Genomic DNA, 21,124 nt, shown 5'->3' with positions numbered 1-21,124 from the left:
TCTACTGGAAATATTCATACAAGGAGAGGCTAGAAAAAGCTCATTTAAGCTCCAGAAACAATTAAATTGGACAGGAACTAAACAATTCGGGCATACACCCATAATCAACAAAATCAGACACTCATAATTAGAAATGGGGATGATTACATGATCCTGGAAACAATCTTCACAACTTCCTATAAAGTCTCAACGGACTATAAAGGAGAGGAAGAACACAGGAGAGCATCAGATACAATGATATGGTACAACGAATGAACCGGATCAGGCGTTTTCTGTACAAGCCCAAAACATGAGCAATCAAACTCATTAGGGAAGTACACTTCGGTCTTTCAAGCGGAAATACATGCTATCAATGCTTGTGCCCTGGAAAATCTTAAAAGAAGTTACACTGACAAAAAAATCCTCATAAGATCAGACAGCCAAGCAGCTATTAAAGCATTAGCATGTAAAAGAATCACATCAAAACTAGTTAGTGAATGCATCCAAAATCTCCAAAACCGGAGGAAACACAACAACCTGATGATATCTTGTGTGCCAGGGCACAGGGGAATTTTGGGTAACGAGAAAGCAGACAGACTGACCAGAGGAGGATCTGCAACACCATACATAGGCCCCGAACCTATTCTTGGGATAGCAAAAACAAATATAGAATCCTCCATCGCAGAATGGATCCAAGCAAAACAAAAGGAGAAGTGGATAAACTCTAGCGGTGCTAGACATAGTAAACTTATGATGAAACAACCCTCACCGAGACTGGCAAAAACACTGCTGCAATAGGAGAGGGCCAAACTCAGAGGAGTGGTAGGGCTACTAACCGGTCACTGGTATCTGAGAAAACATCTACACAACATGGGTATATAAAGCGATGATCCCATTTGCAGATTATGTAATGAGGAGGAGGTGATAACTCATATCATCTTCGAATGCGAAGCTACAGCTCAATGGAGGTTTAACCGAACGTATGGAAAAGACTTAGGGAATCAAATTGCAGCAGCAACAGTCAATGTCCTGGTACTTCGAAGAAGAAGGATTGAGTGTATTGACAGAACTAAGGAACTAGGAAGGTACAATAAGCCAGAAGGCTGCAGTGCCTGGGGAATACAAACCCCACTTCCTAGTATCCTTTTCCACCATACCATACCAATTGATTATATACATCAGTTAAGTCGAGAGTTGATATGTTTTGACTTGGTGGTATATATAACAAGCAAATTGTAAATTGGGGAGGATTGCGATAAATTCTTATTGCGATTATCTGTAATTGGGTAATTAGGTTGATTACTTTAAAAGGTATACTATTTCTAATCATTATACAAACTCCACCACTGGCGATTCGATTTTGGATATAATCCTTTCTTACAGTCGTAAAATGTCCAAAAGCAAATTTATCCTCAGGTTTTAGACTAGTTTCTTGTATACACAAGATTGAGCTATTTAAGTGGGTTACCTTCAGGTTCTGGTTCTATTTCATATCGTTTTGAAATTAGACCATTTATATTCCACTGTATAATATTCATTTTGTCGGAGATTTGTTATTTGTTTTATAAGTTGTTTAATTTGTTTTATATTTTTTTATATGATATTTTTCTCATTTAATGACAAAGATTAACAATAAGTAGTTACATCGTGTCTAGGGTTTTACGAAGGTATAGTTTTTACAGTTAGCTTTGATTTATTTTAGCATGTTTTTGGTTTTGTTTAGTTGTATGTTGTTCGTTTTGGGTTTAGTTTTCGTGTTAATAGTGGTTTTTAAGGTTGCGCTACCATCACTGTAGGTGGATTCTTGAGAGACGGGTCTGTCTCATTTTATTGTTGTTCGGGAGTCAGTTAAATGTTTTAAAGTCAGGGGTTTTAAGTTTTGCGTTTGTCTGGAGCCACTTTGAGGTGGCATTTTTATTATTGCATGTTTATTTTCCCTAGCATTTCCTTGGTTTTCAAGAAACTTTATTTTTTTAATAATAACTTCTATAGCAGTGTTGGATTTGTTAATTTGCAAGCTCAGATTTTCTATGTATCCTAGTGCAAATGTTTATTTAGCGTGTATATCTATATCAGTGCTTCGCTTATGATCAGAATTGGATGTAGAGATATTTTCGTTTATTTTATGAGTATTGTAGTGCTGCGAGGGGTTATGCTGGTTGTTTGTAAACGTAACTTGAGCCTAGGAGATAGATTGTTGCAGTTGTGCTTCCCGTTTTTTCAAAATGTTTTCAGCTTGCTTAAAAGATACTTTTTCAGTGCTGCGTATATTTTCTATTTCTTTTTCCCCTAATGTATATTGAGCTGGTTTTATCTTATCCTCAGTGTGATCCGGAGCAATTTAAGCGGTGAGGGAGATTTAGGCAGTTTGCAGTTTCGTGAGAATTTTCTCCGCATTTGCCGCAGTTAACAGTTTTACAAAAATATTTGTTGAGACGATAGCGGAAACATGAAAAACAAAGCAGTGGGTTTGGTTCGTATGACCGTACTTTAACTTTTAGAAAATATAATACTATTTCTTCCGGTAGGGTGGTCTTTCAAACGTAATGATAAGGGTTGCAGTAGGGATTGTCATATTATTTACCGTTTTAAAAATACGTCTAATATTTGAGACGCCTTGAGATTTTAACTCTGCTAGGATTTCGGTGGTCTCACAGTTGATAAATTTCCTCACAGAAATAACACCTCGTGAAAAGTTAAGAGATTTGTGTAGTTCAAAAATAATAGGTAAAGTGTCAACGTTTTTATATTTTGAAGATTAATAAAATCTGTTTCCTATCAGCAAACTAGCCTAACGCACCATTTTAAGCCCCAGCGAGTTATTCAGAGGCCGTGAAAGAACAACCTCAAACCTCAACACACTACCCCAATACTTCGTCTCCAAAAAACTAGTATGTATGGGGTCCGCCCACAAACACTACACCTCTACACATTGAGGTCAAGGTTAAAGCACTAACCAGCTGCTATAGATTAATTAGTGAAGGCAGCTGGAACCATAAGTGAAATAATATAGGACACTCGAAAATTTTACATTTATTGAGTAAGGTCAACAACCAACTACTGGGTGTAAGCGATAAAAAGGTGAAAACACCTTTAGGGAAAAAGTACTTTCAGGTAGTTNCCTGGTCGCCCGCCCTGTGTAATATATATATATGGGGTCCGCCCGCCAGAAATCAGATTCGATTTTAGTAAAAAAAATTGATAAAGAATTTTGGCACTTTTGGACACAGGGTATTTCTATGAAATACCTGGAGCGTATGAATATCAAAGATATTTTCATCTCCAAGTCTCATTCTGAACTAATGGCGATAAATTATGAAATTATTGTACCCATGGGGGCCACAATGATAAAAATTGCCATAGGCAAATGGGAAACCAACATCGAAATTCTAATTCTAAAAGAATTGCCAGTATCACTTGTTCTGGGCCTAGATTTTTTAAATTTAGCTAAATTGGTTATTTCACCTAGCAAAAACTGTGTATGGTGAAGAAAGGACCCATGCGCTAAAACTGAATTTCAGGAATCATCAGCGATCTCCAAATTTAGCGGTTTTCTCTCCAGAGACGGGTTCATGGCTTAGATATTTCAAGTACAAATATCTATCCAAATATCCGAACGTATAACCTATCGACTTGGCCGAACAGAGGTGATGAATGTAAAACTAAACATTAATGATGACAAAATCGTCAGAGCTCAGCCGTATTACTGTAATCCAGTACGAATGAAGAAGATGAGGATGGCGGTTGAGGAACTTCTCAAAAAAAAAAAATTTCTGGAGTCAGTTATCTTTTTGCAAAACTGAGGCACCTGAAGTCAATGTACGCGCCCATGTAACTCAGTTAAAAAGAACCAGCTAGCCATTCTCTNAAAAATATAAAATATAAGTAAATAAATAAAAAATCCAAAATTGAATAACAGTAATAACAATCAAAACTCTAGACAATGAAGGAGAGGACAAGCATTTGATAAATTCCAAATTCCCTACTTACTTTATTATCCTTTACACTTTTCCTCCAGAATACCTCTACCCAAGTCCTAACTGGCCATAATGTTTACCAACATATCATACTGAGAATCTTTTGGAAGAAGAGCTCTACCTAATCTCAGCAAGTATTCAGCGATGCAGAATATTCTCCAAACCTGGCTGAAACTCTTCGAGGAAAGCGAATCCAAGCGGACCTCAGGACACGACTGCTGAAGAAGGAGGAGACCAACAAAGGAGTCTCTCTGGAGACCTCCTGAACACTGGATGGACATTCACATCACAACTTGGTACCCTACTACACCCAGAGGGACTCAACCCAGAAGCTTCTCAGATGCTCTTCTTCAGTTTTATTTTATTTGCTCTTTATTTCTTGTCCAACGTCCTTTTATGTAATTTTTTTTTAATTTTTTCTGAGAGAAGAAAATTTTGTAAGATCAAATAGTAACATGGTGGGAGGTGTCCCACCAAGGTGTGATAAGATAAGGAAAAGTCAGTTGGGTTTGCGTAGTTGGTATCGGATTTATAAAAGCCTGTAAGTTGATGCTTTCTTTCTTTCGCTCTTTCCTTATTTTCTCTCATAGTAATTTTTGTCAAGAGTTTGTATTCTGTTTTATATTGCTCATAGATATATCTATTATTTTTTAAATTTTTATTTTAGAAGATAGTTTATTATTGTTTTAATTATATTGATTTTCACCCTTTTTTATTTAATTTATTATCCTCACAAACCCAAACCGTGTGAGAAATCAATTTGGCTTCCGAAAAGGCATGGTACTGTCGATATGTGTAATGATAAAATGTGTAAACTCTAATTTGGAAAAAAAAATCAACACGTACAAATTCTGACCACTGACCTCAGTAATGCTTTCGACACAGTGAATCATTCTGTTCTGTTTGACATAGGCTTATGGAGTAAGGAGTACTGCCCTTGACTTCTGCAAAAATTTCCTATTAAATAGATATCAGTGTGTTAAATGAGAAAATTTAATGTCACTAAAACTATTAGTAGAAGCATGGTGTGGCTCAAGGCATTGGTCCTGATATAGAAAATAATTTCATTATCTATCAGTTTGCAAACGATGCACCTATGGTGATAACTGCAGATGACATTATTAACCTTCATTGGGTTATCACTTCTTAAAAATCGTGACTAAATGGTTTGAAAATAATTATTTGTCAATGAATGAATTCAAATCAAAAGAAATGATAATGTCCTTTAACTATAAATGACACCCACAGCTAAATACTTGTAAAATATTAGGGACCATTATTGATAGTCACTAATCATGGTGCCAGCACGTTGACCATAGTGTCAGTAGGTTGTCTTCCCTTTGTTTTCTAATGTTAAAAATTCGGAGTACCATCTCACTTGAGGTGCGCCGGATAACATACTTTGCACTTTTCCAAGGAGTCATGCATGAGCCATGAGTTGCTAGTGTGGGGAAGCAGTACTCATGTAAAAGATGTCCTCATTATTCAAAAAAGATGCGTAGAAGAAGAACAATGTTCTATCTGGAAAGAAATCTCATCTAACATACGAAAGCTTTGAGTTCCTCACCGAAACTGGAATGACAAATAAATTCTGACATACCAAGAGTAGGAGAGTAGATAGCTTTGTTCAGGGAAGTGAATGAAGCACCTGTCGATGTCCTAGCCTCTCCTTACCCATCTCATTTTCTTGTATAGAATCAAGGCATTTTTTGACCCATCGTAGTTGTATACCATTAAAACATTCCTGACATTCCGTGGAAGCCTAATATTGAATACGAATAATATACCCTAATGCTCTGATAACCCCTATGTGATAGATATGTTTAAGTAGATCCAGTCCTTGAAATTAAATAGCAGGCCTGATATTGGCTATATATTTTCTCTTATTGATTTAGTACAACTTTTTCCAAATTACCGTTTAATTTTTACCGATGGATCTAAACTGAGAGGTGTTACGGATAGCGCTTTTTACGACAATCAAAGTAAATACCGCGAACGATATATTCTTCCATCCTTATGCATGCATTTCTCCATTTTCAACCAAAGTTATTGCTATCCAAAAAGCGTTATAGTAGGCTGCTAATCTATCTTCCAATCATAAATTCAATTTGTTGGTAGATAGGGGAGTGCGTATGAAAATGCCCAAAAACCAATAACAGTATTACATTAAAAAATTATTCGTGCTATGTTGTTTAAACACCTTTATTTGAACACTCCCTCCGAATGCCAAATTTTACCTGTACCTTACATTTACTTTGTTTTAAACTTTTTACAAATTATATGGACGAAAATAAAAAAATAAATATAATATGAAATGTCTTGTAAATAGCTTGTTACCCCAACCATAATTAATATTTATGTTGAATTGTTTTCTTTGTGTAGGCTATAAGTGGTTATATTTGGTCCCCAATGAGACTGAATGTGTAGTAAATCAAAAAACATTTTTTTTAAGTGTTGGCACTTCGAATAAATGGCTAATAACAGTAACGAAAATTAGTATCTTCTATTTAAAAAGGAAAATTCTTAATTTTCATGTTTGTTTAATTCATTCTTACAACTTGTAGCTGTTATTATTACCAATTTTGTTTCTCTCCACGTTGGCATTTTTTTCTCTCCATTCCAATTTTTCCCTCAGCCCATTTTTTCTCATTGCACTAACTTCAGTGAGGGTGTCTCAGAGAAAGTGCGAAAAAAAATTTTAGGTGATCATACACCCTATTTGCAAACAACTTCCAGCGTATAGTCGCTATACCTATCACCAAACCCTGACGAGTTACGATTTGTTCTTACTTTTTCATGAAAATGTTACTTACTTGAAACTTTTTTTCTGTATTATGTATTAGCCTAATAAAGTTGGAGAAAAAATACATATCAATACTCTAGACTTCAAAGATAACACAAATGTCACATAGCGATATAAACAAATTATGAATTTACAAAAAATAATCTAGAAAAAGAAAATAAATGTTTTCAAAACACAACTATTAGTTTCATTCCCAAATAATTAAATTTATGCTATTTTAATTAAATCAAAATAGAATTGTTACCTTGTCCTGCAGGAGGAGTAGGCAGGAAATGCTTCAGTTGCGCCTTTTTCCAGGTGTCGCATTTCTTTCTCAACTCCAATAGGAATCTGATATTAGATCGGATTGTGGACTGCGTTACATTTTCAACATTGCCTGAAACTTAGGAAAACAAAGCACAATAGTTACGCAGTGTTTTCAATCTTTCAATTGCTTCTAAGTTGAACTAGAGTAATTAGCAGGTTCCTAGCAAGTTTACAAGAATATTACAACGAAATTCGAACATATTTTACTAATTTAGTTGGATTGACGACTGTTCAAATTTAAGTTGTGAGGATGGGACTTTCGGTCAGGTTTTTTGGTAGTAAGGATGAATATTATTCCATAATTATCGATTAACGGTCACTAATCACCACACATTATTCCATAAATGCCAACGTTTCGATTTATATTTATAAATCATCTTCAGGGCTGCCTGTACATACATGGTTACATTTTAAATTAACAAAATTAATTTAACAGAATGACATATGATTAAAAGAATACCAGTGTGAACTTATAGGCTGATAATCAGTTATCATCCTAGTTGAAATAAGTCTTTAACATCATAACAAATATTTTCTTTTTTTGACTAGGCTTTTCCGTGTAAACGGTGATAAACTATAATAGTTTTTAGAAGTGATTTACAAGAGCTAATTGTACTTTAGGAACAATGCCATGGGAAAAGATGCTATTCAAAACTGAAAGACCCCATAGAAAAAGAACTACAATCTGGCCTGGTGTATAGAATACCATGTGCGAATTATGAGGGAGTTTATTATGGTGAAACAGGGCAACATTTAGATAGAAGAATTTACAAACATAAATATGCTATAAGTAACAACAAAGTAAATGTCAGCGCATTGGCACACCATGCCCTCACAATGGGACACAACATTAATTTTAATCAATTAATTATTATTTATGAGAGGTATTGGTTGAAATAAAAATAAATATTAATTAATTGAAAAATGTTAATTGGTCAATCGGACCACGAACTGTAATGGAATTAATGTTAATGATGTAAAAATAATGAAAAAAGAAAGTAACACCAAAAAAAGTAAGTTCCTAGAAGCAACATTCATCAAAAGTGATATACACTCAATCAATTTCAAACAAGATTGCCAGTTTATTAATGACTGTTACCAAAGCCTAATTAAAAAATGAAACATTGTCTAGTCCATTGTAAACACTCACACATATGTAAAATAAGTATATGAAAAACTAGTTATAGATTAATTTAATAAGTATAATAGTTTTAAAAAACTTTCTCTGGAAAATTGTTAATAAATAAAGGGAAAAACTACACGTATTAAAAGGGCAACACTGACTGATAGTGTTAGGATTTTCATTTTTATTTTAAAGAAACGCCCGCCAAATTTGTTCATTATTTATATATTATTCTATACCGGGAAGCCCGGTCCCCTCTCCTGGTGCGACTCTCCAGTCGCTTTTACGACCGAGCCTAGTTCGTTTCAGCACGTGCCGCTTCATTTTTTTGGAACCCACAAAGGCCTTAATACAAACCGCTTTCTGTAAGATCTCTTCTAGTATTCCTTGGAGTTCTTCTAGATTGATTTTACACCTCACCAAAACGCCGGAGTTGTTGGTACCTGTAAGTGGGCCGTCCTACCCAAATACCCTCTTTTTCATCGCTCCTGGGTCCTTCTATTTCCTGCCCACCTTTTATTGTTTGCCACAACAACAGCTTGGTGAGTCTCTTATTATTTCATTTGTTCTTTATTTTTACATTTCAATCATTCTTTTTTTAAACTGTTATATTTTATTTATTATTGTTTCACCGCCACTCGGTTAAATCCGGGTGGTTCTCCGACGGCTAAAACCGTACATTTGGTCCTCGTGGGACGGATAGAATTTATTTTAAATTAATTGCATTGTAATTGCGTTGCGTACAGCTCGTGCTGACTCGAACCTGTGTATACTTCCGCCTACCTGCTCGCTCTCGGTAGCTCACAGGCTTGCTGATTCATTAACTTTTATAAATTTAAAATTAACTTTTTCTATACACAAGACGTCGAAAGCCGTCACGATTAAACTTCGAAAGAAACTGAATCTTTTAGGGGCAAAAAAAGAATGTATCTTTCAAAAAGTTCAAGTAATGTAGGAAGACGCTAAAAATATTAATTATAAAGAACGGGAAAATAGCTCTAAAGTATGGGTTAGATAATTGGGAACCACAGTCGCGGATTTCAATAAGCGTCCACTAAATTGGATTTAGACCCCGAACAAAGCCGAAGTAGATTTGAAGGCGGTTGCAAAAAGGAGGAGCTACGTTGCTGTATTGTGCAGGGGGTGGAGGAACTTCCTGGCGTAAAGATGGATTTGAAGACAACCGTGGTTGGTAAGAATAGTTCAACGGCCCCTTCAATTAAATTACTGCGTTTAGAATTGCTGCACTTTTCAGGGAAATTTAATGATTGGCCTTTTTTTTATCAAAAAACGAACAGATCTTGCGGTCTGATAAATTGCGCTACCTCATAGGCAAGCTAGAGAAAAAAAAGCTTTAGCCCTACTTTCTGGCTTCCAACCTTATGAAGAAAATTATGAACTAATTTGGAACAGATTGGTAGAAAAATTCCAAGATAAACGCAGTCTGGGAAGTCATTATTTGAAAACTATGAATGATATGAAACCCGCCCCAACCGAATCCGCTAGAGGCCTAGACAATTTTGTGATCCAATTAAGATCTTCCGCTGAAGCCTTAAAATCATTAAAAATCGCGATCTTTCAAACTTTATAATTTTATACATCGCTCTTCAAAAACTCGATCCTGAAACAGTTAAAGGTTTTGAACTGTCTGTGCGTGAGCAAGATATTCCCACTTTCGACTCCCTTTTTCAGTTTGTAAAAGAAAAGTCAAAAATTTTGAATCGCCAGTCTAATCAAGTCGCAAAAACAGGAAGATAGTAAAGATATATAGTAAGGTTCCAAAGTTAAATCCTTCGGACACATTCGTTGTACACAACGACGTAAACAACACACCTCTCTGTAAGATTTGTTCAAAACAACAGCATCACGTTATTTATGCCCAACCTTTCTTACCCCGGAAGAAAGATTTATCTTAGCAAAAGATAAAAAGTTGTGTATCAATTACTTATCCCAATGTCATCAGACATGGAAATGTAAGTCTAAAATGTCCTGTAATGTTTGTCAAATAACATCACTGTACCTTACATTTCACTCGCCCAGTGTACCCTTCTCCTCAGCCCGCTAGTACGTCCATAATTCCCGAAGCAATCTTCAGTGCTCTACTTCTAGGGGAACTTTAATTGACTACGCTCCCGCACAGGTATTATTGTCGACCGCTTCAATTCTTGCCTACGATAAGCACGGTAATACTCACCTTTTACGAGCGTTGTTCAAACGAGGGTGTAGGTTGATTTATCTATCATAAAGTTTGTTTATTTTGTTTTCAAGTTTTTATTTTCCAACGTTTACTCAACTGCAACGGATTTAAGTTTATGGGGGTTACTTACTTTGGTTTCTCTACACCCACTTTACTTGGTATAAGAAAACCTAGTGCATCATTTTCAAAAAGGATATGTGACGATGTGATCTTGATAGTATCAGCTATTTCTGTTACGGCTTTGCTCTTAATAAATGCTATGCTTTTTGAGGGATTTATGAATCTCTTAGTTTGCCTCATGCCGGATTCTTCTTGTACTTGCCTTTTTCTTTCTACAGCCGGTTTTACAGCTTGCTGGTGTGCATACGTGGGTAGCGTTTCCAAGGGTTTGAAAACTGGCCACCGGGTACTTTCCTCCAGTGCTTGATTTTTCGTTCTCAAGACATTTTTCCAGCTCTATATTTTTGGTTACTCCCTGGTTCCGGTTACATGGGTTATAGGGCTGTTCATTCGTTCTAGTCCGGCAGCCTGTGAAAAATTTTGGCAGATGCATCATCACGCATAGACAAAGTTAACGAAAAAAATACAAAATCTCTGATTGAAAGTTGGTTAAATTTTATTATGTTTTTCTTCCTCGCCGTTAAGGATCATTTTGCTAATACTTGCTGGTTTGTTGAGATATGTCATCCATTATCGCCAATTTCAGTGTGTCTGTGTGATTTCTGTAGATCACATATCTTTTGTAATCGTGGAGTGGGTAGGACAACGTTATCTTTGTTTATCCGGGCTTTTCGTGGACTAACTCTTCGTTTATCGTTCCGGTCGGTCTTTGGGATTTCTGTCATTTTAGGAATGGCAAAATGATTGGTAACAACCAAATAATAATAGCTCAGTTGTTTCAGGTCATTTTAGCATTTTTGCCATCCTTTTTTAAAAGATAGTTCCTATTCCCAGTAAGTTGTTTTGCACCCAGATTTTATGTAAGAGGAAGTAATGTTATTGATTGTGTTATAATCCATTAATGCTTTGACTAGCAAATTAATGGAAATAATAAATGATGGAGTGAGTATGGTGTTCAATCCTTTTTAGAAGGATAGTTCCTACTCGCAGTAAGTTGTTTTGCAATTTAATGGAAATGATAAATGATGGAGTGAGTGTGGTGTTCAATCCTTTTAAAAAGATAGTTCCTACTCGCAGTAAGTTGTTTTGCAATTTAATGGAAATGATAAATGATGGAGTGAGTGTGGTGTTCAATCCTTTTTAAAAAGGAACTATCTTTTTAAAAAGGATTGAACACCACACTCACTCCATCATTTATCATTTCCATTAAATTGCAAAACAACTTACTGCGAGTAGGAACTATCCTTCTAAAAAGGATTGAACACCATACTCACTCCATCATTTATTATTTCTATTAATTTGCTCTTGGCATTTTCCGTGAGCTAGGTCTGTGTTAGTCAGGTGTATAAAAAAGGTCAGTGTCACGAGCGGGATTCGAACACACGACCTTCGACTAAATACGCCGCTGCTCTACCACTTGAGCTATCGTGACTTCAAGTAGCAGAGCAGCGGCGTATTTAGCCGAAGGACGTGGGTTCGACACTGACTTTTTTATCTCAACCAATACCTTACATAAAGATTAATTAATTGAAAAAAGTTGGTTAAGTTAAAAAATAATTAGTCAATCGGAACACGAACTCTAATGGTTATAAACAAGGTAAGGCAAGGCATCAATCTATTAACGACCAAACAACAGATTCAAAAACAATATTCAGTGAACCTGAACGTATATGACTTTTTTCTTTTTTTTCATAGCCAACACGCTAGAAAATCTAAAGGTGGGGGGTTAGTGTTTCCCTATTTGTTAATTTTTCGTCCTTTTCTTTTTCCATTACCCCCTTCTTTTTTTTCACCTTTTTTTTTCTTCTCCTTTCTATTTTATGCGGGTGCGTGTGAGCGAATGTGCAACACCCACGTCCACACACAAGCGCATTAAGAGGAGGGACGGATTCACTATTTCCCTCCAGATCTTCCGCTCTTCTGTAGGTCTGAGGGTTAGTAGTTTTCACATACTTGGCCTCGTCCCCCACCCTCTCACGTTTATTTCCTCCCCACCTCTTTTTTCCCTCCTCTTCTTTTTTCTCGTTTTGGAATTTTGTTTCTTTTCGTTGTTTTTTATTGGGCTTGGCGAATCTGTGTCACAGTGATTGGAGATTCTCCAAGTGATCTTTCTCACGACGGGATACGTTGGACTAATTCATATCGCCTCACTACGAGCCCCCTCTTCCTGTAGTTTGGGGTATTCGGATCCATGGCGACGACTGTCACCTCACTACCGACTCTCTCTTCGTGTAGTGGAGGGGCGTTCGGATGCTTGGTGATTCAGTGCTGCCCCTCACACGCGGCGAAGTGCCCTAATCCAATTTTTACAATAAAAATATCATACACACCAATAAAATGTACTACCTTCGTTGGCGGGCCCCGGGGACAGTCCACTGGAGCCCTCCCTTAAAATCTAACCACAAATAATGTTAAAATGAACCCTTCACACAAATAAATACTTGCATACTAATAAATACATTCACACGACTTCATCCATACAATATGTACAATTAAAATAAGGTGGGCCGCGGGATGTGGACTAAAACGCCGCTGCCTCACCTCTCACTCATACAATTCCCTACAACTAAACTAAACCTAAATGTAGTGTGTCTGTGGAGTACTCTATATTCCGCCACAGGTTCGACTCCCTTAGACGAAACCATTCTCGCAAATAAATACATTTAAAGTAAGATAAAAAAGAACCACGTGTGAAGAGAGCTAGATTTGATTGTATACATTTATCCTCTTCAGATACGCAACGAGGATATCAGTATACTCGCTGTTGTGTTTTAACACTCTAATCATCTCTGCTGGAAGGCCACACCTATCACGGTATGACGCTCATGCATTTTTGTATCAGGTGTTGTACTGTAATCCTACGCCAAATAAGGGGCATGTCCGGGTTCTCTTTCCGATAAGAAGGTGTCCGTGTGTTAACCTGGTGTGGCATATTCTCAGTCTTGTTAGGTATTTCTTTTATCTCTCTCCGAGACCCACGGCTTAACATTCGGCTTAATTTCGGTCATCCCAGTCCAGCAGGTTTGCCATTTGTCCCAGCTTGTTTTTCTTAAATAGTTTTTGACATCCGCTGGCCTGATTGGGATATCCGTGTCACTAGGCATCTCCGCCGCTTCTTTAGCCGCATTGCCGGCCTCTTCATTTCCTTTGAGACCGACGTGACCAGGAATTCTTAGGATAACAACCTCGCTTCCCTGAGACAGCGTTGAGAGAATCTGTACATATCACAAATTTTCTTTTCCCCATATGTTTGATCTCGCCCAACGCTGAAAAAATGGCATAAATCTCTGCTGTGAATATACGCGCCATCAGCCCTACAATCTACTATAAAAAATAAATTTTACAATCAGACAACTTACAACAAACAAATATATAAATTACTTACAAATAAATACAGGACACAATAAAACACAACACAGATACACTTATTTACACAGATATTCACGTTATATATACACTATTCAGAAGTGAGGAAACACCCCCGTTTCTCTTAAAAAGCGGAATAGGAGATCCACCAACTGACTTGCTCGCCCGAGTACCGTTTTTATGTCGGGGTTCATGCCTACTCGCTCCCTGTAGGGGGCCAAGGCACGGCACTCCTCGACAAGATGAGACACACTGAGCAACCTTTCTCTACAAGCGGGGCACCTTCGCGGGTTTTGACCCAGAAGCAGATGTCCGTGTGTCAGACGGGCATAGTGTTGTTATTTCATATATTACGTATTGATTAATTATCCCTGATTGCATTTTTCATAATTATAATTTTTTTGTAGTTATTGCGTTGAACAACTTATTTGATCATTAATAAGGAATATCTGTAAGCTACCAGCAGTTTTTCTAGTAGTATAAAGTTTCGTTTCCTCGTTAAAATGGATAAATTAAGTCGCTCCCTCCCCGGTTAATGAGATGTGGAAAACGTTTTCCTCAACTGAGACCAATATTTGTTGATGGCCTCCTTGAGACAAATCGGCTTTTCCTTGGATTGGCAATTTGTCAGAGTTTGTCGGACCGATGGGAAGTAGACTTATTTAGAGTGATAAGCGCTCACCAAGTAAATAAAGGTTCTAAAGCAGGAGTTTCGTTTCATCGGGCCATCGTAAAATGGTCAATATCGAAGGGAAAATTTGCGGTCGATTACCAAAGACGAAACGTTTTAAAAAAAACCTTTTTTCCAACATAAACTTAAAACACTGATGAACAAAATTTATATGGACTGTTTCGTGTGGAACCATGTATTATTCTATCTTTAATCAATGGAATTATTTCATTTTATATCGTTTAAGGTCCATCCACCCACTTACGTATCTGACTTTTTTTGAGTCTTTCAAGAAAAATCTCTTAATCTTTATTTGTATAAATCTGAGGTCGAGGGAAATAAAGTTGTTCTGCTAGCTCAAATGGGATGGTATTGTAACCATGGTACTTAGTGGGGGAAAAGATTACAAAAAAACCAGTAATCATTTTTTGTGTGTGTTTCTCTAATTTATGTTTGTAAGAATGTGTATGCATGAAATTTTGTGTTCACCCTGTGTATCCCATCTCATTAGGACTGAAGGCCATTACATAATAAATAAATGAGGTGATTCGATTACACATTCTTATTAGGGATTTCACATGTGACACACACACACACACACTCGGATCCAACATTAAAACCCTTTTACCCTATACATAAATTGGATTTTCAAGCGGAGAACAATTGGTTTGTTTTTATTATTATTTCAAATTATTTTATTTTTATTATTAGTATGTTGGTGAGTTCAAATACGTCGATTGAGTCTAAAAATTTTATCATTGTATGAATTCATTTTTTCACACCCTACATGTATTTTGTATATTTTTTTTTTTTACTTCATTTATTTATATCTACAACTGTACATGCTTGATATATTGGGTTGTCCGGAAAATAATGCAGGATTTTGGTATTAAACAAAAAAAAAAGAAACTAGTTACTTTAAAGCAATGTTCTTTAATCAAAATAATTTCCCATACTCTCAATACATTTCTCCCAACGTGTTGGTAACTTANTGTTAGTAGCTTCCTCAGACCGCTGATTATCTGTTGGTCTTCTTTGAGTCTTCACCCATGTTGGCAGTGGTAGGGCTTCGCTCTTCTTGTGAACAAGCGACGGGAAATTAGTGTCGTCTAGTTGGGGTGGTGTCGATGAATGTTCGATGTTCTTCCTTCCGTGTTGTCCTCTTTCCGTGTTCCTTGTTGTGCGTTTTGCCTGTAGGTCTTTGAAGGCATTGCACCCTCTGTAGTTCGCAGGGTGATCACCTCCGCAGTTTGCACATGTCGCTTTGGTATCCCTGCTTTTTCCGCAAGATCCAGATTCGTGTTGGTCTCCACATCGAACGCACCGATGCTGATATCTACAGTACGATTTGGTGTGTCCGACGCCTTGGCACCGTGTGCATTGCACTATTTGTCTCCGCCTGAAAGGCTCTTCAATTTTTATTTTTGTGTATAATAGCGTCGAGATATCAAAGATTTTTTCATTGTATGTTTTTCGGTCTATATCTACAAAAAACATGTTCAATGGTAGTTTAAACCGTGAGAGAGCGTTAATGCAATACTACTTGGTATCCTTTGTTACTTAATTCTTCGACAATTAATCCCGTGGGGGTAGAGAAGTGTAGACCTTTTAATACAATTCTATGATTTTTTTCTTCTTGTAATTGATATGTGTGAAATTCTGTTTGAGTTTTTTCTAAAAATTGAACAAATTTTCTATAAGTATGTGGTGTGTTTGCGAGTAATTTTAACGAATTGTTTGTAATTTTTATGATGAAGGAATTTACGCCTCCTATGTTTTCTAAAATTTTTGTTAGTGAGTGAGAATTCACTACGTTTTTTATGTAAATTGGTGGAGGTTTCGATTCTTTTGTTTCTGGGCTATTTTTATTTGAGGTTTCAGTGTCAGAAAATATTTGATACTGATTGCTTGTAGGGATTGGAGTACTCACAGTGGTTTGGATACGCGGCACTTTCCTCGGATCCCTGTTAGCAATTTGTGGACCAGGTCGCTTTCTCCCAAAAACTTTGTGCCACTCATCTGTAAGGTCTTGTTCATTTAAGGGACTAACCTCTAAATCCGTTCCTTGATGTTCTTCATCCATTCTTGAATCGCAGCGAACAGAGAAACTCAGAATGTCCAGAGAGTTTAAAAACAAAGTTCTCAATTATATTTATTCTAAAGTTTGAAAGCCATAAATGGCCAAAAACTTATAGAAAAAACAAATTTTTGCAAGATGTTTTTCACTACGTGTCAACGAGTCTCTATAGCCAACAGCTTTTTGTATATTTAAACAATTATTTAAGGTTTTTATTTGTGATAAATTTTTAAAGAAAGATAAATTTAAGACCACGAAAACTAGTGAATTAATGAGTGTATTTAAACAATTTTTATAAATCCCGGGCCCAGAAGATGATCTCAATAAAGATCGAAACGTCGGCACAATAACGAAAAATTTTTCTAAGCCTATCCGCATCTCACGATCTCCAAATAATCATCAATTAACGGCCACTAAACACCACTCAATCTACATGTTTCAAAATGCAATTTTCTTTTCAGTTCATGCCAAAAAGTTTTTTTTAAATTACATTCGTATATTGTATTTTAATAGATCCTATAGTCTCATCAAAACTCCTATCAGTTTCTGTTTTGGTCTCCAGTTATCTTAAAATGAAAACATATATTTTCTTAAATTTTGAACGGATGTTTGAAATGAAGAACGTAAATTATTGCATAAAACATTAACGTCATAATATTTTTCATACTCTTGGTTTATGTTGGTTGACGGTTTAGGGAACCATCAGTCCATGATTATTCGGAGATCGTGAGATGCGGTCTGGTGTAGGTTTTAAACATTTTTTCTTACATCTCACATGTATTTGTAAAATTTAAACAAAGTTTATAAATCCCAGGCTCTGAAAATGATCTTAATAAAGATCGAAACGTTGGCACGATAAAGAAAATGCTTTTTTTAAATCTACGTCACACCAGACCGCATCTCACGATCTCCGAATAATCGCTTTGTTTATGTTGGAATTTGAGGATTGCACAAACTTCAGCATTGACAAGCGTTTATTTACTTTTAGTTCTTTCCATACAAATATGCAATACCATAAGTTAGTTATGTATCTTAGTTCATTTTCTTCTCTTCTGTAAAAATCAGCTATTTCAGAATTAAAACACAACGATAAAACATATTGTGACTTTTGAAGCCAGAATGGCAGAAATTACCGGGTGGGGTAAATAATTCGAAAAAAGTTTAATTTACGGAAGAAGTAATTCTGTCAACATCCGAGTTTCGTACTCTTGTAAATTTTCAACCCTTGCGATGTGGCTCGGCGGCGCTAAAATGTATGCATAGATGAATTTATCGATCCCCCGGGAATTTAAACAATACCTATCCGCTGTAAACAATACACTACCAATTAAATGCATTTCCTAATATTATCAATCGACTTTTATGCATACGACTTTGATATACTTCCTATTATTATTACACCGATTAACGGAATGGTGTTACTATCATTATAACCGATGCATACAGGATGTTCTCCTATCAAGGATGATAGTTTTATTTAAAATGTTTGATTCTGTCCAACTTGCATATCTCATGCAAAAGCCCAATCTTTGTAGATCGAGGAGAGTTAGTGCACAGCCTAAGAAATTTATTCTGAGCAACTTGTAGTTTCCTATAGTTAACTTTGGCACATCACAAAAGTAAACAAGGAACATTGTTGGTCCCAGCACTGAACCTTGAGATACACGATTTAGTACCTTAATTTCTTCAGAAATGGCTCCGCTATAGTGGACTCTAAAGCGTCGGTCCATTAGATAAGGGTTGACTATTTTTATTAAATACGTAGGAAAGTTGTTAAGGATTAATTTTTAAATAAGACAAAACACATCAAGGCCTTATTGATATCCCGCAAAACCGTTCGGGTATGCTTTCTTAGGTTAATATAGATAACATGGTTACTAAGTTGACCTTATTTGTTGACCACAAAGATTATATGGAAACGGAAAGAGAGGAAATACAACTTTCACATAGTAAGTACGGTTTATTACCACATGGCTTTGGTTTTCCTTGGGTTTTTTTAAATTAATTTTAATATAATATGTAGCTATATTAGCTATACATAACTGATAAAATATAATTTATCAGCTAGTTGAAATATAATAATTAGTATAGTTCAGGCCCTCCAGACCAACACTTCTCCAACACTCATAAGTTTTGCCGGTTTAGTATTCACCGGGTCCCATTTAAGACCCTAATCGCAAATATCTGTTCACTGAGCAAAATACAAAACAACGTCCGAGGGAAATTTTGAATACCTTTTTAAAATAATTGTGCCATGAAAAAATTAAAAGAGGGCATTAAAAAATGTTATTTTGTTTTACATACTATTTACTTTTGACCCCTATACTTTTTACTATCACAGTTAATATTCTAGAAAGGTAGCAGTAAAGCAATGCTTGACTCTGACCAAAATAGTGTTTTTTACTTGTAATTAACGTAATTGTCCAAAATTATGAATACACTAATTTTGGTAAGATTTTCTGAGAAGCCTAAATGTGTGCCAGATAGGCCTTCATGAAATTATTGAAAGATAGGCTCTTTCAATGTATTAGGTATGACCAATATTTTATTTTGAGGCAAGTCCGGGGTACAAAATATATTAATCCCTTTATCTCTTTATAGTTGATGTTTTTATCTTACAGTTTGTTTGTAATAAACGAATCTTTGTTTTCCAGTCCGCCAAAATAGAGAAGGTATATTTTACAAAGGGGACGTAAAGCAAGAAAGTCGTCTATTTTATGGTCAGTCTTTATGGTCCTGGGAGTCGGAGTCTTGGAAAATTTTGACAGGTAATCAGCAACATTATTATTCTGTCCTTTAACATGCTTGACACCAAATTTAAAAGAATCCAATTCAGAAATTCACTTTATTCCAGGGTTACATTTTATTTTTTATCTGTCTCTCTTCAAAAGCAATGCCAAACCAGAGCAATCTGTAAGCAACGTAAGTGGTTTATGTATTAAATAATGTATGAAATGTCTTAAATTTAATACGACCGAGTATAATTCTTTTTTATAAGTGGTATATATTTTGTGATCCTGTCAACATCTTGCATTTCTTGATTTTCATTTTTCCGTATATAGATAAAAATATTTATTAAAGTTTGGAGCTATTAAAACAAGTGGATTAGTAAACGTGGTTCTTTTAGCATTATATGAGAATCATTACATTCTTTATCACAGGTTAATTCTGCATTCTTTTGTTACAATTTATGAAGAAGAATGGCCACTTCAGAAAAGTCAGGAACCTCTCAAAGAAGAAACAAAGTCCTGAAATAATAAAACTTGCTTTAGTGTTCTGGATGTTTTAGGTCTTTTATTGCTGCAATCCTCTCTGAGTCTATTTGCCTGGCTGTACGGGATATTTGGTGACCGAGATATTTAACTGTTTTTTGAAAAAGATTAACTTTTTGTGGGTTAAGTGTTGGTCCATTTGAAGAATTGTTAATTAGACCATGATATGTTTTTGTGACCTTATTCTTTGAAAATATTAAAATTTCGTCTAAATAATTCCAAGTAAATTTGTATTTTACTTCTGTAAAAATGTTTTCAAGATATTCCGTTAACCCTTGGTACCTTAAACTAAGACTCTCTTTTGAAGTTAAAAATCCATAAGGTATCTTATAGGTAGTTGTTTTGATCCTTCTTCTAATGGTAATTGGAAAACTGATCGCGATAGGTCTAGGAATATGAAGTATTTTGCTCCATCATTAAATATAGGATTATATCCTATCCTTAAATTGATTGTCATTGTTGTCCAGGATGATTATCCTGGATGTTTGGTAAAGGCCACACATTAAATTTGATGTATTTGTTAATTTTATTTTTTTGAAATTGATCACTAATTGCTTTAGGTTCATTTTTTCTTGACAGTTAAAACGCGAGTGATGACCTAGGCGAAGTATTACATCTTCTTTAAGGAATTTATCTTGATATTTTTAATTTGTTCTAAATCTATAGGATTGGGTGGATATGCCGCTTGATTAATTGGAAGTGAATCATTTACACAAATTGTTGGCCTGGCCAATTTTTTCGGTGAAGCCGTGAGAAAATTTATAAAGTATTTTTTCAAGTCATTTTTGTGTGAAAACTTAGGGATTACCAAATCAGAATTTTCATCGTGCCGCTGTTCATCTAATGAACTTTTTCAAGGCAACGTTTCCTCATCGGGAGTGTTGTATGTATCGTAAAATTGTGACAATAGTGAAGTGAATTTATTGTGTACCATTTTTGAATTGTATTTGTCTTTTGTCAACAATTTGTAAATTTCTAAAGGGTTATGCAAAATTGAAATTTGTTTATTCACTCCATCCCGTATCATTTCTGATTCCTTTAGAAAACTGAACCCAATTATTAAAGATACTGGCATAGATTTAATAACAGTAGTCATTATGAGCCATGATTGTCGAAAGCTCAGCGAAAACCGTAAGGAAGTTTTCTCTGTTTTGACCTCTTCCGAAGATCCTCTGAAAAGACTTCTTTATTTTATATATTTTAATTACAGGTTTGGTAGTGGGGCTGCCGGCTC

The 21,124-nt window shown here is 35.7% G+C and overlaps 1 protein-coding gene across 1 annotated transcript in view; it reads right to left on the bottom strand.

The window, feature by feature from the left end:
• LOC106672988 (calcitonin gene-related peptide type 1 receptor-like) overlaps positions 1-21,124 on the bottom strand; it is an 85,704-nt gene that overhangs the window by 59,044 nt on the left and 5,536 nt on the right. The window contains exon 2 of the mRNA XM_024229275.1: positions 7,004-7,141. Coding sequence (XP_024085043.1) covers positions 7,004-7,141 — 138 coding nt within the window. The remainder of the gene's footprint in view (positions 1-7,003; positions 7,142-21,124) is intronic.

This window comes from Cimex lectularius, unplaced genomic scaffold (genome assembly GCF_000648675.2).
Source record: "Cimex lectularius strain Harlan isolate CLEC.00 unplaced genomic scaffold, Clec_2.1 scaffold325, whole genome shotgun sequence".
NCBI lineage: Eukaryota > Metazoa > Arthropoda > Insecta > Hemiptera > Cimicidae > Cimex > Cimex lectularius.
This window is presented reverse-complemented; position numbering and strand designations above follow the sequence as displayed.